General features: G+C 41.7%; 1 protein-coding gene and 1 long non-coding RNA gene across 2 annotated transcripts in view; both read right to left on the bottom strand.

Annotated features, from left to right (window-relative positions):
- Window positions 1–18,443, bottom strand: part of LOC308093851 — a 352,863-nt gene that overhangs the window by 4,748 nt on the left and 329,672 nt on the right. The gene's annotated exons all lie outside the window — the stretch shown is intronic.
- LOC308093849 (cyclin-Y-like) overlaps window positions 59–18,443 on the bottom strand; it is a 33,663-nt gene continuing 15,278 nt past the window's right edge. The window contains exons 2-11 of the mRNA XM_080440226.1: window positions 12,446–12,520; window positions 8,163–8,180; window positions 5,970–6,004; window positions 4,654–4,748; window positions 4,230–4,265; window positions 3,665–3,722; window positions 3,465–3,584; window positions 3,120–3,286; window positions 2,716–2,878; window positions 59–955 (exon numbers count right to left, since the gene is read on the bottom strand). Coding sequence (XP_080296352.1) covers window positions 839–955; window positions 2,716–2,878; window positions 3,120–3,286; window positions 3,465–3,584; window positions 3,665–3,722; window positions 4,230–4,265; window positions 4,654–4,748; window positions 5,970–6,004; window positions 8,163–8,180; window positions 12,446–12,520 — 884 coding nt within the window. The 3' untranslated portion in view covers window positions 59–838. The remainder of the gene's footprint in view (window positions 956–2,715; window positions 2,879–3,119; window positions 3,287–3,464; window positions 3,585–3,664; window positions 3,723–4,229; window positions 4,266–4,653; window positions 4,749–5,969; window positions 6,005–8,162; window positions 8,181–12,445; window positions 12,521–18,443) is intronic.

The following is an 18,443-nucleotide window of genomic DNA, read 5'->3' as shown; positions in this document are numbered from 1 at the left end:
TTTTGACAAATGTTTAAAATGTGTGCAAATCTTTTATTCTTTTAAAGCGAACATTTTTTACTAAAATATTCTGGGGGGTCCCTGGAACAACATATTTTGAGATGAGGGGTCCGCGGCCAAATACATATCATTTCCTTGACATGAAAAAGTTTGAGAACCACTGATTATAGCAACATAAGTTTAAAAAACAACAACTTAGGATTCAGAAGACATGTGTAGAATCCCCCCCAGAAGCAAAGATTTGAGTTACAAATCTTGTAAAGATTTGCACACATTTTCACGATTTTCCCAAAAATAGCAGATCTACAAGATCTATGAGCTTGTAGATCTGCTATTTTTTAATAGCCCAAAGAAGTCTTAAAAATGACACATAGATGCGTTCCCGGCCTGAATGGGTTAACATCGATCCAAAAGTCAGTCGTTTCCCCCCGCAATTATCGCAGCAACCAGTGATTTTTTTGAACAAATCCGTGTCGTCTCTCTCCCTCTCTCCTGGAATGAAAGAGAGGAGGCACAGTGAAGGCATCGGATCAAGTCTGGGGAAGCTTATAAAAAGGTGACACCTTCCTAGAACTTCCCGTTCCCAAGTTCTGGATCCAGGACGGGTCATTTCAAGTTAGAATCACCAGTGCCACTTCTAAGTACAGTATCTTGGCTCCGAACCCATTAACAGGATCATTTGTGTTCACCTGGGAGACACAGCTCCATTGTTGGGAAACACCATGTCCCCCCAGAGACATGTCCGCCGAGCCAAGGTCCAGTACAGTACTTTGGGGGGGTTTTTCTGTCCTGCCCAGGGGGTCCGGGGGGGAAGGGTATGGCAGTGGGTTTGTAGTGGTTAGGACAGGATCGCAGGGACCCATTTAATCCCGCAGAGGTTGTCCATGCTGGCCGAGCGCTTCTTGGCAAGCTTTCGCACATCTTTGTACTTGTCGTCGCATAGCCTGGAGATAGCCTGAGGGAGAGGAGAGACACACGTTCTTAGCCACGCAGATTCTACAAATGTTCTCAAACATTTAATGACCAAATTGATATATATTTGGCAGCGGACCCCCCCATCTGAAAAGGTTTTGTGCCAGGGACAAGTAAAAGTTGTGTTAAAAAATTCAAGATCATTAAAAGAAATCAAAACATTTGCGTTTTTTTTCCCATTTTAAAAAGAAATAGCAGATGTACAAGCTCGCCGCGTGGCACTAAGTGACGCGCTGTGAGCTTGTATATCTGCTATTTTTTAATAGCCAACATATAAAATATGGATAAATTGTTTAACATTATTGTGATGCTGTATCAGCTAATTTAGCTGGGGACCCCCTGGAACCCCCTCCCCCCCAAGGGGCCACCAAACTGCACTTTGAGAACCAATGCCTTATACTGTATACTTCATCCTACAAGGAATAGCGAATACAGCCGATCTAGTTTCTGTGTGATGTGCAAAGAACATGGATGGAATTCAGATCCAACTGCCCAACAACTTCTGTTGAACACAATCAGTAACACGTTAGCTTGTGACAGAACTTGTAGTTGCAGAGACGGATTTGTTTATGTCTCACAAAGCGCAATTCTGATTCCATTCGTGTGTAATATTACCATTTTGCTATTCAATCTCACATTAGTTGATTGACAGATTAAACCCAGTGGTGGAAAACGTATTAACTTTTTTACTTGAGTAAAAGTATCAATACTGCAATGTAGAAATACTCTGTTACTCTGTTAAGTAAAAGTCCGGAATAAAACATTTAATTGAGTAAAAGTACAAAGGTATTGGCATCAAAATTTACTTAAAGAACCAAAAGTAAAAGTACTCATTATGCAGAATGTACCCTTTCAAGTTTTCAAATGTAAAACATATTTTGAAAATAGCAGATCTACAAGCTCAGATGTGACGCATTGTGAGCTTGTAGATCGGCTATTTTCAAATGGCCGAAATATATATAGAGCTGAAGTGGTTACTGTATGTTTTGTTATAATAATCAAAATCTACAAAGTAACTAAAGTTTTCAAATAATTGTAGTGGAGTAATAGTTGGCCCTGAGATGTAGTGGAGTAGAAGTAAAAGTACTGAAAATTGGAAATACTCCAGTAAAGTAAAAACACCTAAAAATGTTACTTATTAACACATTGAGTGCCAATCGCGTAGATCTGCGCGAACCTATTTAAAGCCGCCACGTGCCAATCGCGTAGATCTACGCGAACCACCGGTTCGCGTTGATTTCACCAAAAGTGCACTTTCGGAAATTGTTGATCTACTTCCGTTTCCGGTTTGACCACCGGAAACGGAATTATTTGGGATCCGGTTTTGCCGATCCCGTCGGCCCTCGTTCTAATGACGAAACTGAAACTCCATTTTCTCCTTGTAGTTTTTTCTCCTCGCATATCACTGTTTAACGTAAACCGTTCTAACTACAACAATGGAGCTCCGTTTGACACGTGGTAGATTCAGTGAGATGTCCGTGATGTTTACAAACAGTGCAGAGCTCAATCTTAAGGATTTTAACAAGGTCTATGGCAACATGAAAAAAACAAAAAAACAACAATAACACGTTGGCACTGGTGAGTACATTATGAGATTAACGTCTGGCATGGAATGTGTTAAGTACAGTACTTGAGTACATGTACTTAGTTACTTTACACCACTGATTAAACCTATATGATTTCAAATAGTTTAAGAGGGTTTTAATTCATGAGGAACAAACAGACAAAAAAACAAACCCACACCTCTAGTTTCTGGGCCTTATCCCTGCTGAGGGGCTCCAGGGGAAAGCTGAGGTTGTTGGTCTCAGACAGGGAGCGCAGGTCAAAGTAGTACTTGGCATAGACGCTGGACGGCACGTTGATGTTGAACTGAAGCAGCTCCAGAAACTGTCGCTCCAGCTCATTCCTGGGAAGGGGAGGGAAAATGGCAGCCGAGTTAGAATTTTTACTCACAAATATGGTGGCAAATATGGTGGCTTATGAACAGCAGCTTAAGAGTTATGAGAAGCACACTTGTGACCGGAAGGTCGCCGGACCGCCTGCGAACGACGGGAAATCATCGACGAGGACACCATGTTTTCATTATTTGTCAAGGATTACATCAGGCACACACACACACACACACACACACATCATCCATCACTCACATGTCCTCCACTGTGATTTCTTTGAGGATCTGGCAGTAGTCCACGTTCCACACGGCCTGGTCGTCCCAGACCTTGGAGGCCAGCAGGATGGCGCCCAGAACGATGCGTTTCCAGTTCCCCGGGCTGATGTCCATCTCTGCGTATGTCAGTAGCCTTTCCAGATACACCTGGACACATGACCGGCGGCACAGGGGGGGAAGGGGGGGGGGGGGGTGAATAAGGGTCAAGGGTGCTGGCAAACAATCTGTCCCCCACACAATGGCATGCATGCTCATGGATTAACACGGCCCGAGTAGTGCAAAGCATCAGTGTGTGTGTGTGTGTGTGTGTGTGTGGTCAGTTTACCAGTGTGACGATGGCACACTCAGCCGTGAGCTGTGCCGCACTGAACAGCGTCCTGACGAAACGGTAGATCTGCTTCTGTTCCGGGTCTTGTTGGTTGTAGTCTGGAGGAACCTGTGATTTCTGGAGGAGGGAGGAGAGTCTAGTTCAGAGAGTTATTACATTCACATGAAAACCACAGATATAGATGAGGTGATTATTACCGAGAGCGGGTGTAGCTTCTCATCAAAGATCTCTTGCATCATGTTTCCATCTGTGTCCCTGGAAAGCAGGCAATACAGCACAAAGCACAACAGATTCATCTACTGGCACTTATCCGTTTAAATTTGTGAAATATTGTAGGTACTAGGTAGTCGTAGTATAAATGCTGGATGGTTAGAATAGTATATCGTCTCTGTCGGGTGGAAACCTCATACTGTATGTCTAAAACAGTTACTTTTCAGGATTCAAATTCAAAAATAGCAAAAGTAGCAGCAGATCTACAAGCTCAAAACGCAGCACGAACTCCTACTTTTGATGCGTTTGTGTGGCGCTGTAGGATGATCAAGTTAATTAATTTACGAAAAAACACAATACGTTAAAATATGGAGAAAAGAGGTTTCTGCCCGACAGCAATGATATTAAATATGTCTATGTTGCATGCTTTGTTGGATATTTTATTACATTTTAATTTTCAAATGTATTTATTTAACCATTGGACAGTAATCGTTTGACAATTATAAACTACGTGGAGTATAACCAGAAAAAGAAAGGTTTGCTCATGCTCACCTGTTTTTGATGTGATAGTAAATGGCCAGTGCTACGCTGTACAGACAGAAAAGAGAAAGATGGTGAGTCGTGGTTAATTGTGTGTAGCGCTCATTCATTCATGTTCATCAATATAGATTCACAATTATAACATACAGCAGTAAAATCTGAGAACGTAAAAACCCTTATGGCATAAAAATAATTAGATCCATTTTTAGATTCTCAGAGTTAAACTTGTGACGCATTGAGCAGATTAAGACTGGCTATTTTAGAAATAATTTTGTAGTAAGTATAAAATAGGGCTTTGGTGATTAAAACCGTGAAAGGACAACACTTATGCAATATCACGATATTATGTCGTCCAAAAACCAAGACGATATCTAGTCTCATATCACAACGATATGGATATGCTGGATAGTGTTATTTCCATTCCAGCCATGCTCACCATTTGATGGTGTACTTGAGGTTGGGCTGGCTGACCGTGTTGTCATCCAAGTAAATAGTGGAACAGGAGCTGTGTTTCCGTCTTATCGTCCCATGCTGCAAACATACACACACACGCACACAGTGTCACCGTGACACACATACACACAGAGTGACTGTTATTAGAGTGTACATGTTTTTGTTGGAGCCAAATGAAGCGTGCACTGTGTGTGGGAAAGGTAATCTGACTTGCAAGCCATGCGGAAGATGATTTCATTTTCTGTGTTTAGCTGATGTGTAACAAAGCTGAGCTTAAAATAATTGAGTTTTGGGTTTCAAAATACACTGTACGTCCATGTACAGTACATCTTGATATTATCAAGGGAGCGGCTGAATACATTTTCCCTGCTGGTGAAAGGTTGAATTAAAATCTCTTATATTGGAGCACTGCTATTCAAAAATGTTCACAACTCTGTTTTGTATCATGTTACACACTAAAACATGCCAACATTGCGTGCTAATGATTAATGAAACATGCTAAAAGATGCTAAAACAGTAGCTCTGAAATGTATTCAATTCACTAGATGCAAAGTATTGCATCTAGTGATACTGACAACTTCTATATACTATTCAGTGTCCCTGGTCTAAACTAGTCTCTGATTATAGCTAGTAAACCTGGTCCACGGGAGTGAAGCAGAGAACCGGTTGTTCATGAGCATACGCATCACAGAGGAAAAGTCATGCAGTCAATATTTTAATAGCGGAAAAGTACTGCTTCAAGCCAAAATATCATGGTGTGTAAAATCGAAGCCTTTAAAGCTTTAAAAAGCAAAAAAAGTCGTCTTGTGAGTTGAGCTTGAGTTTCCCTACTGTGTAATTATTTGTACCTCCTTAAAATCACCAACCAGTGTTAACTGCAAGTAACATAACTGCAAGTGTTCATGAACACTTGCCGTTATCAACTGGTACTGCCTTTCAACTATGCTAAACTGCTAGCTGGCTATGAACATTTGTTGTGAGTTTCACTTCTAAATGTTAACTTCCTTTTTCACATAACATGCCAACATGCCTTAATGTGATACTGAACTGTAAAGGGGTATAAAATAATAGTAAAAAAATAACAGGGTGAAACGATATGAAATGTAATGAAATGGAGCTAAATGGGTTATGGGGTATTCATGACATATAGTAGATAAATTACCTTTGATTCCACAATATGTGTTAACTTGTAAAACAATATGATACATTGTCAATAAGCTTATGTCACATACATCAGTAGCAGAGAAAGTTGGGTGAGTAAGTAAAGTGACTAATTAAATACTTATGTAAGACACTTACATGATTGATGAACATGCTCTTTCGTTTTTCTCGCACTGCAAATAGAAAGACAGACATACGTTTGTTTTGTAATATTTTGTACCGACTGTAGAGGCGGAAAAAGTGAAAGAGTTTGTAGAAAGAGACCAACAGTAGCACACGTCACTTGGGCTGCAGCATACTGACAAAACAGACCAATCATACTGATATGAACCCTTTTCACAGCAGCCATTTTGACAGGTAAACACATCTGAGGGTAAAGATGTTAATTGTTAAGTAGGTGTGTGTGTGTGTGTGTGTGTGTGTGTGTGTGTGTGTGTGTGTGTGTGTGTGTGTGTGTGTGTGTGTGTGTGTGTGTGTGTGTGTATATATGTGTGTATGTGTGTGTACACACACACACACACACACACACACACACACGGGAATGGTGTTAATGCTTATTAGGGGTTTCATCGGCTTGACTTGCATGCCAAGAGTAGAACATGGCAATAAACATTGCAAGGGTAGAAGTTCTAGAAATTGCAGAATTTAGATACAGGAACCTCAGTAGTTAGACTTGAGTTTTAGTTTCAACGTGAAGCCCAAGCTGGTAACATAAAGCAGTGGTTCGCAAACTTTTTAATTTCAAGGACCCCCATAACTCTGACAGTGCATAAATGGAACCAAATTAACTCTGGGGTTAATTTGGTTCCATTTATGCACTCATCAGAGTTACAGACTCGACTGGCCCTTTCCCACCGGAGCACTGTAACTTCCCCTTCAGTGACGCATGAGGAACTGCTTTGCCCCTAGTCACATTCCAGGAGGATAGCACTGGCCGGCTTTCCTCCGTGCTGGAAAATAGTGCTTGGCGCTGGCACTGCGTAGGGGGGCGACAATTTACTATTCTGTCCCTATCGATACATAACTCGAACAGCGCTGAGTCGGCTATAGCGGACTTCGCGGCACGTTCGGCACAGCAACTTGCTCGGCGGTGCCTCTCTCCATCGTTGTAACTTTTTTCGCCGAACTACTTCCTAACTTAACTCATTCAGTGCCTGACTTATTTCTGGCAGTTTGCTCTGAGTGCCAGAGCCAAAATTCATTGTAAAAAAAAATGCTTAGGAGCCGAGATACAGCCTTTTTCAGTAAGAAGTTAAACAAGAAGTGAATGGGGCAGAACATTTTCAAATCATCATATCTTGGGTTCTGATTTTTTTTTTGGACGTCTTACACGTCCAGTGGCACAGGGCTTATGATACAACGGACGTCTTAGACGTCCAGTGGCACTGAATGAGTTAATATCAGGGGCTGTAGTCTATTCTCACTAAGTGGGCCGAGTGGTCCGCCTCGCTGGGGGCGACAAAAACTATGCCTAAACCTAACCTGAATCCTAATTTAGATTAGATAAATAAACAGCACCGGGAGAGGGATTCGATCCCGAGGCGCTGAGATTGGAAGTCTAATGCTTAACGTTGAACGCCACGGAGCCATCTAGTATTGCAGGGTTTTGGGAGTTATTTAAGGCCGTCCGCTCATGTGAGAGGCAGTTCCGCGTGCGTCACAGAAGGGGGGTGTTGCCAAGTTACAGCGATCAGGTGGGAAAGGCCCGTTCGCGTTACAGACCTGTAAGTAGTGGTGGGAAAAAAAACATTCATTTCAGTGAAAGGACGATTTTGTTCACGTTCACAGCAATGATTCGTTCAAATGATTTGTTCACGTTCTCGTTCAGTAGCGCTATTTTCTAGTGTAAAACACCATCGCGGGAGCGTTTTTTTTTACGTCGCACGTACAGCCCGACCTCCCGTCCTGTGTACGGGGGGAGGGGATGGGGGCATGCACCATAGTGTGAACGTAACAGTTTCAGAAAGTGAACGAGCTCGTTCACGGCAACAAACTAGTTCTTTTGAACGAATCGATCATGACCGACACATCACTACCTGTAAGGGTCCATTTTGAACCCCCCCCCCCCCCCCAAGGAACCCAGGGGGTCCCTGGACCAAACTTTGAGAACCACTGCCATGAAGAACAAGGTAATAAGAATGACACAGCAGACAGCAGCATAGCATCAGCACACTTCCCTCCAGTGGACAGAAAAGCTTTTGTTAGAAGTGGTGAGAAATCACAATGTTAGAGCGAGTTAGGAGGGACAAAGACACAAGAACCCCATTTAACAGACCAGAGGTGAATACATAAAGAGTCCAGCAGGGGGAGACAATTGATTTCACAACTCACCAGGTCTACTTGAAACCTCTGTGGGAAAAAAACAAAAATCTTCCAATTATTCAATTTATTTATGACGCTGACAATAAAACATTACAGCAGTGGTTCTCACACAGTGCTGAAATTAATTAAGTTTTAATTTGTTTGGTATAATAATACCACAATGTCTTCTGCGCTTCTGTGGTTTTAATGAGAACCATTAGCTCTGGCATTAGGCCTGGGCCATTAACCACCAATATATAAGAAACAATATTTAGAACCAATAACTGACTTATAACTGAATAATCAAGAGTCAAGGTTTTATTTAATTAAACGTTTTTTTTATATATCAACGAATCAACACAAAACACTAATCTAAATGGATTAGTCTGATTAACCACTTAACCATGTATTATAGTTGGTGGCGTGAAAATAGCCGAGCTTGTAGATCTATTTCCACTACTTATATATTTTTTAAATAATCGATCATTAATCGTAATCGAGGCAAAAGTTTGAAATAATGGTAATATTGATTTGAAGTCATATCTTCCAGCACTATCTGGCATGATGTGCATGTTTACGAAGGCGGACGATGCCACACATTTCTCTTCTTCTCACACACACACACACGGCTAATACTCCATGCCTCAAGGAAGCTGCATAAATTACCACACATTAACCCTCTACAGCTTCAATATACTGTAGATGATAGCTCACTAGGGTGTGTAGGGTAGACTGCAGGAGACCAGTAAAAGAAAGACAGTACCAGTACAAGAATAGATAGACAGAACCAGTACAGAGAGACAGAAGAACCAGTACAAGAATTGACAGAATCCATACACAAGAGACAGTACCAGTACAATAATAGATAGACAGAACCACAATGGAGAGAGACAGAACCAGTACACAGAGAGAGACAGAACCAGTACACAGAGACAGAACTAGTAGAGAGAGACAGCACCAGTACAGAGAGAGAGATAGAACCAGTACACAGCCGACATCCCACCCTGGAAAAATCAATTTCCGGGTGGTCGGGCGGGGGGTATTGTAGAGCGGGGTGGGGGGGGGGGGGGGGTTATGTTGCTGAACGGCCGGTGAGCCAAGTGGGAAAACATACGTCATTCCATTCATTATCATTATAACATTGGTAGAGCAACAACCGGACGGACGGACGGAGACCAGCTACAATCATAAAAAATAGGGTTAAGCTGAACTTCATATAGCCTATTGTTAAATAATGCTGCTAGCTTGACACGGCTTGCATTTTACTCACCTCGACGTGCCTTTTACAAGTCATTAGACCACCTTGTTGGGCAATAGAAAACTGGCTGTTGCACTTTGTGCAACGGGCAAATCAAACGTATCATCATTATTTTTTTTACCGGAACGAGACACGGGTAATGCTTCAAATAATCTGAAAGTGGGTGTTATATTCATTAATTAAGTCCGTCATCTAAATGAAGAAGATTAGACTGACCAGACTTTTTTTTGTCTCTCCTCGCACTTCTCAGACCAAAGACTGTAGTCACTAGTAGACACGCCCAACCTTCCTACAGCGAATGACATTAATACATGTTGCCTGATTTGACAGTTCAGCGACAAATGAGAGCTAAACAAGAGGAGGTAAAAGGGGCGTTGCAGGTTGCAGATCCAGTCTGTGTGCTTAATGTGTGCAAATTAACCAGCCAGTCGGCAGGCTCTAGACCGGATCTGAGCACTGAGCAGTAAATAGAAACCGGTTTGCCGCAAATCCACAATATGGTCGCCTGGTCGGCATTTGCGGGAGATTTATGAACGCTCGCGGGTGTCCAAGAGCGGACGCTAATTCCCGGGAGACTCCCGGAACTTCCGGGAGAGGTGGGATGTCTGACACAGAGACAGAACCAGTACATAAGAGACAGAACTAGTAGAGAGAGACAGAACTAGTAGAGAGAGACAGAACTAGTTGAGAGACAGAACTAGTAGAGAGAGAGAACTAGTAGAGAGAGAGACAGAACCAGTACACAGAGAGAGAGACAGAACCAGTACATAGAGAGAGAGACAGAACCAGTACAGAGAGAGTAGGGGTGTCACGATACTCGATACGTATCGAAATCAAACCGAAAATGACGTTCGATACAGTGTATCGAAATCAAAAGCCGTATCGCGATTCAAGGGTTAATTTGAAAAAATACTCCCGCGCATGCGCACATCTGATTGCACGTCCGGGTGAAGCCATGCTGCGAGCAGCTGTTGTGTTTTTCCGTGCATCGCGCATGCGTGCTTACGACGGGGGAGAAAAAAAAGACGACAGGACCAACCCACACACACACCACAGAGGAGTTTGGAGTAGACATAGAGACACCGCTGTAGCGTTGCGTCTGTACTAGGCTACTACTTTACATCTCACCATGGCCACTGCTGAAGCCAGCGATGGTAATGATGATACACAAACGGAAGAAGTGGAAAACCCTCCCTCTTCCTTTAAGTCAAAAGTCTGGCTATATTGCTTCCCAGTGAATTATGAGGGCACCCGACGCGTTGTTGACAAAACCATTTGTCGATTATGCTCCACATTGATAGTTTCTCCGTCTTCTCTTTTTCCCCTCTACACCTATACCTCACAACCAAACATCGCCGATCTACAAGCTCACAACGCCTCACAGCGCGAGGTGTTGTGAGCTTGTAGATCTGCTACTTTTGGCTAAAGTTCACCTCAAAGGGATGGGGTTAAGCAGTGATGAGCTGTGGATTTTTGAACTAGGGGGGCTATATTTTCTGACGTCACGTGCACGCATGTGCACATAGCCAATCAGCTCAGTGCTAGTTGAAATACTGTATTCAACATGTGATTTTTAATGTAATTATATCTTATTATTTAGTTGCATTGTTAATTTGTTGTTTTTATTTTTGTTTCAATTAATTAATTATTTTATTTTCCTTTTAGTTTTATATAAAAGCCCTTTACATAGACTCACCCACACATAAGTACTTAAAATAATCAGACAACTTGTCTTTGTCTTGTCTCAGAGAACTGGGTCCTCTGCTAAGTGATCCCCTTCACACTCTGCAGTGCAGAGACTGTTGTCTCTCATTGTGAGAGGAATGTACACATTCAATTATTTTTTTTTACCTTAACCCGGTTAAGGTAAAAAAAAAAAAACCTGTTGAAGACCCCTGGCTTAGCTTATTATTCACATTTCTTGTTAGTTAAAGCTCTTACCTGTTCAAACAATGTGAACATACTTTAAGATGTTTAAGAACATGTAGCCAAATAACAGTTGTCTTTGGATCCTTTTTTCTTACATGTTCAACTTTGTATTTAGATTTTATTTTGTTATAGAGCTTCTTGTTGTTAACTCATCTTAAAGAAGAATCTGAAAATGACAGTTGTTGTAAGGGCATAAAACCCTTTTTGTTATTCTCATTCTCATTTGATATTATTCAAATAAAAAGGACTTATTGTGTTTTTCTTTACAAATCAAGACAATAGCCTAAATTAATAATCATATAGCCCTCAAAGCTGAAAAAAAGGACGTTGTAAAAATATATATCGTATCGAAAGTCGAATCGAATCGTGGATTAGGCGTATCGTGACACCCCTAAGAGAGAGACAGAACCAGTACACAGAGAGAGAGACAGAACCAGTACACAGAGAGAGAGACAGAACCAGTACACAGAGAGAGAGACAGAACCAGTACACAGAGAGAGAGACAGAACCAGTACACAGAGAGAGAGACAGAACCAGTACACAGAGAGACAGAACCAGTACACAGAGAGAGAGACAGAACCAGTACACAGAGAGAGAGACAGAACCAGTACACAGAGAGAGAGACAGAACCAGTACACAGAGAGAGAGACAGAACCAGTACACAGAGAGAGAGACAGAACCAGTACACAGAGAGAGAGACAGAACCAGTACACAGAGAGAGAGACAGAACCAGTACACAGAGAGAGAGACAGAACCAGTACACAGAGAGAGAGACAGAACCAGTACACAGAGAGAGAGACAGAACCAGTACACAGAGAGAGAGACAGAACCAGTACACAGAGAGAGACAGAACCAGTACACAGAGAGAGAGACAGAACCAGTACACAGAGAGAGAGACAGAACCAGTACACAGAGAGAGAGACAGAACGAGTACACAGAGAGAGACAGAACCAGTACACAGAGAGAGAGACAGAACCAGTACACAGAGAGAGAGACAGAACCAGTACACAGAGAGAGACAGAACCAGTACACAGAGAGAGACAGAACCAGTACACAGAGAGAGAGACAGAACCAGTACACAGAGAGAGAGACAGAACAAGTACACAGAGAGGACCCAGCCACTCACCGTCTGTCTGGGACTTGCTGAGGAAGATGGTGCTGGCTCTAGGGTGGTCTGAGGGGTTGAACTCCATGTTCAACTCTGTGGGGGGGGGAAACAACACAAAGAGAGCAGGTTTCAATGACAGTGTTTTTATAGGTTGTTTATGTTTTGTTTTACAATTCAAATTCAAAAATCTATTTCACGTCCAACGCCTCCAATGGCTGAGGTTCATCAGAGGATCGTCACCATACCATAGTTTTGGGAGAATGATTAAAGAAATGTGTATAACTAATGTTGGCCGTGTAAAAAGATAAACCGATGGTCCGATCCCCTCTCTGAAACCCGTATTTTGCTGGTAGGAGGCTGCCGGTATTAGTGCTAAGGTGCCCACCAACTCTGCCAAAGGGCCGTTCAGTACGACGTGCCATACTTACATGACCCTGCTCTCTGACCTCTCCGAGTTAATACATGGGAGTGTAAATGCATGCGTTGGATGCTGTGCATCTAAGGCCTGATTTATACTTAGTTGCATGCTGGTGTTGCATGCAGTAAATAGCAGATCTACAAGCTCACAACGTGTTACGAATGCGACACGTTGTGAGCTTGTAGATCTGCTATTTACTATTTAATGGCATTATGATGAAAAAAAATGTTTCAAGGTTTTAAAGAAAAAAGAGTATACATTACATACATCATACATTAGTTTATGTACATATTATCATTAAAATCTTAATGTTTTATCAATTATTTCCCCACTTTCAGTATCCTCAAGGCCCACAGGTTGAGAATCACTGACCTAAACCAACACAAATCTCGTCACAATTCCCCCCATAAATAAATCATTTTTAGTGAATGACAGTGTCGTACATTGTTCCAGTCTCTCGCTTGTTTGCTCTGTTTGTTTCTCTGCACTCACAACAAAGCCACAGCCGCGTGTGAGTCATGCTCTCCTGTGTGTTCACACACATACACAGCTAATCTAGATCTGCATCGTTGGGACCTTGGGGTCTGCTGAGCCACAGAGATGTGTGTGTATGCATGCACATGTGCATAACTGTGTGTGTGTGCGGCGTGTGTGTCCGTGTGAAATTGGGTCAAAATATTTTGTGCATTCAGGGCATTTTTTTTAACTCTTTAAGACCGGGAACGCATTTGTGTGTCATTTTTAGATTTCATTGGGCTATTCAAAAGCTCGTAGCTATTCAAAGGCTATTCAAAAGCTCGTAGCTATTCAAAGGCTATTCAAAAGCTCGTAGCGCGGCTTGTATATCTGCTATTTTTTGAAAGATCATGAAAAGTTGTGCAAAATTTTGAATTTTTTTATTTTTTTTAAGGCGGACATTTGTAACTCAAATCTTTGCTTCTGGGGGTTCCTGGAACTAAATATTTTACAAATGTTAGCTATAAAAAATATATAATCCAAGATTTTGCCACGAATTTTCACGATTTTTTAAAAATAGCAGATCTACAAGCTGCCGCGTTATAAGCTTATATATCTGCTATTTTTTAATAGCCAAAGAAATCAAAAAATGACACACAGATGCGTTCCCGGTCTTAATGGGTTAAAGCAGAAATGCAGTAGCGACGCCCCCTGTAACCCTGACACAACCCCCCCCCCCCATCCCTGTAAAAAGAGCCTTTGTTATTTGGTGAAATCAGAGTATAAAAATGCCTGGCATGCAGTGGATGCAGCCACACTCCTACTGTATTAGTTGCAGGGCAGCAGATGAAGAATTCACAGCCGTTTGATTACAGTGCAAGAACATCACACAAACAAGACAGACCCCCCGGCTCTGTCATACTGATTTTGAATCTAAGAATCTTTGTGTTTATTGGTTGAGCCGAGAGAGAAGCGATGCAAATCTATTGTAATGAGGCTGATAGTGTGTACGTGTCTCTGTCGGGTGGAAACCTTATGTCCAAAACTGTTACTTTTAAAGGAAATGGAAAAAGGTCCCGTGTCCTAATGGATCCAATGTAGTTATTATTGTCTCCGCCAGGCCGAAAGGCATGGCGAGAGAGTATGTTTGCTGTGGCATCCCTGGATGCCACAGCAAAACCTCAGCCCCAAATTTTTCACATGGGCCTTTTATAGCGCCACCAGGAGGCCGATTTGTGCAAAAAATATTTTTTGACAGTACTCCTACAGATTTTGTCCAAAAATCCCGCAAATCGGTACACAGTATCTCTATAGTCATTAAACGAAACGAGTCTTTCAGATTTTTTATATTCCATCCTGATTGGCTAAAATTGGCTTCCAAAGTTTGCAGGATTGGTCCGTTTTGAACAAAATGCCTCAAAACGCAGCGTGCAATTTCCGTGAAATTTTGCACACACATTCCCACTGCCCCCCTTTTCACATTGGCCTTTTATAGCGCCACCAGCAGGTTTAATTTAGCAAAACACATTTTTGGAACTGCAATCATGAATGCAGTGCCTGCTTGCCGTGAAAGGTCGAGGAAGAAATGGCACCCTTTTCACATTGGCCTATTATAGCGCCACCATGAGGCCACAATAACCTACCTGACCTGGCTGGCGGAGACCTGTCACTACTTTTGAGCAATGAAGTAGGGCATTAATTTACAAAAAACAATAACATAAAAAGTTGAAATACAAAAAATATATATCTCCCAGACAGACTCAATACACTGAATTCAAATCACAAGCACAAGGCCATGAACCTTCATATAATAGATCTCAAACTCAATACTCGTCATATGGTGCAATTTGTCGGTCAAATGTCAAGGTCAAGAAGGTCAATAATTGATTAGCACATTGTTTTGCATGTCTTCTGAATTATTCATCATAGTTAGGATGAGACTGATCCCATTTGAATGCTTGTCTCAATCATTTCACTTCCTTATATTAAGTTTCCTAGATGATGTAAGTTAATGATGCAAGCTGACGATATCACAGTTCAACTACACAGACCTTTAGGTCGTTTTCTCATGTTGAAAGATTTTGAGCACAAGGGTCATATAGGCTCATCTCATCTAATCTAATGTTATCTATTGTTGTTGGCTGTGGCAATCCTTCCTTGTGCACATCTAAAAAGCACTCACTGAGAGGGAGCTTCATGAACATGTACTTGGTGCACTCCTTTTTCCCTCAACACCCACCAAATGTCTTTGTCGAAAACAGACCACAACACTTGTAAATCTGCTATTTTTGGCGACACTCCCCGAGAATAGGGTTGCTTGGGGCTCAAGGTCAGCAGAGACTCAAATACAAAAGAGATGCTTTCAGGTACACATGATAAAGAGAACACACACACACACACACACACACACACACACACACACACACACACACACACACACGATTTTACTGTGGAATGCTGCTCCTGACATGTATTATAGACATGTCAGATATGTCACATGTGTGTCAAACAACAAGTCTGTCAATCCCAGGCTCAATCTAACACACACACACACACACCATAAATGTATGGCCTGTCATTAGTCTTGGCTGCAACAATAGAAGAGCTGATGCAAGCAGTGTCCTCAAGCTATTCTCATCGTCAATATCCCACCATGAGAAGCCCATCACTCAGCCTGTCCAATGTGACAACGGCACAATGACAGCGCATAAAGATACTGTCTAATGTTACAAAGCGGTCAGTGAGTCGACCACATAATCACAACGTTAGTTTCTCTGTATTCATTTAATCATTATTCATGTTTAAGTAAAAGTAAGTCACAAAGCTATGGGGCATTTAAAGGGTAGGGGTGATCTTTTTTGGTTAAAACAAAAGTTTTTTTGTTAGAAGTTGAAAGCACGATTCTGATAGTACTCATTGCTATAGAGTGTATGTTCAGTAACAGGGGTCTCCCCGTCTCTCCACCTCTTTAATAAACAGAACATACATTATGAGGGGGGTTGCAATTGTTCAGCCAAATCAGGAGAGGGTACCCATTTATCAGCTTAACTTTTAGTGTTCCAGTGTTTACAAGCTCACAAATTGTGACGATGCAACGTATTATTAGGGAAAAGCGTCTACACTACTCTTCCATTGAAAATATGTTTTTATTTTTGCCGAGTGACACGTCACCAAGTGTCCGAAGCATAAATTAGGTGTTTAGTTTCCAGCATGCTTCTTTATCAATGCCGCCCAGTCATTTATTGTATGCTTTTTAGTGATGCTGATGTGCTGCTCTGGTATTTATTGTACTTGGTTAATTAATGGGATGTTAATTGGGTGTGTGACTTTGAAAGTCGTCAGCTCTGCCAAAGCTCATGTCATAGTATTGACTTGCATGGCCCAGTCAGGTGCCAAGTACTCCATTACTGCTATGTGAGAGGTAGGCCTGCGCAACCGCATGCAAAGTTTCCAGATTTAGAGATAGGGTTTGACGTAAAAACAAATAATAAAAAAACTAATAAAAGAGGAAAAAATACTTAATTTAGAGTTAACCTCCCTGTATGTTCCAGAACCTACAAAACAAAGCAAAACAGATGTGACAGAAACAAGTATCCCCCAACAAAACTGCAAACCAAGTGCAACAACAAAAACAGCCCAGCCTGAAGAAGGGAAAACACTCAGAATGTTCTCCTCCTTGAATTTCCCAGAGTTCTCTCAGTGTACCGGTGTCAAATACAGATATGTGATATCACCCCAAACCAACAAGCACCTCGGCTAAACTTTAACGAAGACTCGTGCTCGGCACCTGTGCGCGTTTGTAAGCTGACACGCACGGCCCAGCTAGCCCGGTCAGCTAGCAAAACCCACCCGCTCTGCTAATGAATTAACAATGAACAAGGCCTGTCGCAGACACGGCCAAACAGTTGTAGCGTGATGGTAGCGCTCTCACACTACTGCCTTTGTTTATATAGTGATTTAATGGATTTCACAAGCTTCTTTTCCAACTGATTTATTGTCTGTCGTTCATGAACTATTTTTCCCCCTCATATTTTGTTATGCCTTTCAAAGCGTTTCCCTTTCCAACGACACGTACGAGAGGAAAGCAGTGAGGGATATGGTGTAGTAGGGAATGGTGGAGGTGGGAACAGTGGGACTTGATGTTAGGCCCACATGGGGCACATCATGTACAGTAGGAGTCAGTGGACCATCCATAAACTGTAACATTGTCATTTTAACCCATTGAGACCTGAAGCCAATTCTACAATGTCTTCTAAATCCCAACAGTATTCTGAAAAAAACGTCAGCATCATTGGTGCTCAAACTTTTTCATGTCAAGGACCCCCCAAAATGATATGTATTTGGCCGCCGACCCCCATCTCAAAAATATTGTGTTCCAGGGACCCCCCAGAAGCAAAGATTTGAGTTACAAATGTTCGCTTTAAAATAATATATATATATATTCAAAGATTTGCACACATTTTCACGATTTTTCAAAAATAGCAGATCTACAAGCTCGTAGCGCGGCACTCGGTGCCGCGCTATGAGCTTGTAGATCTGCTATTTTTGAATAGCCAAAGTGTAAAAGAAAGCTTTTTTAGCTCAAATCAAAAAGTGACACAGATATGCGTTCCAGGTCTTAATGGGTTAATGCCTGTAAAAGCTGTGCTTTTTCGAGGTTTAACACAATACATCACTTAACTACAACCTACATCTCTATTTTGGGCATATCATTTTAGGCAAAACTATTCAAAGTTCAATTTTCGGTAGTTTTTTTCCAAAAACAGTGAAGATGAAGCCAAACTACAAGCTCACAAAGCGTCATGTTGCTTTTGTACCACGTATACAGGGCTTAAGTGGTTAAAGAAAAGTGTCTGTTTATAGCAGTAGTAGTCGTGGGCTATAACAAAGTGCGAAAAGGAGGAAACTTTAGAATTTGGAACCTGTTTGGTTAATAAGTGTCAAAATACAAGTGAATTAGTTATGAGCAGCAAGAACGTCACTTTGCAAAAGGGTGCAAAAGGCCAGCGTAGAAGTCCAGAATAAACAGAAAAGTACGTACAAAACTTACAAAGACTCTATGAGGCTATTGGGATGCGAAAATGTATTTATTTTGATAAAAATGCAAAGTGCAAAAAGTCACAGTGAAAAAAGGAGTGGACA

The sequence above is a fragment of the Gymnoscopelus braueri genome (assembly GCF_963280865.1).
Source record: "Gymnoscopelus braueri genome assembly, chromosome: 10".
NCBI classification, from domain to species: domain Eukaryota; kingdom Metazoa; phylum Chordata; class Actinopteri; order Myctophiformes; family Myctophidae; genus Gymnoscopelus; species Gymnoscopelus braueri.
The sequence above is the reverse complement of the archived record's forward strand: the minus strand, read 5'-3'. Positions and strand labels throughout refer to the sequence as shown.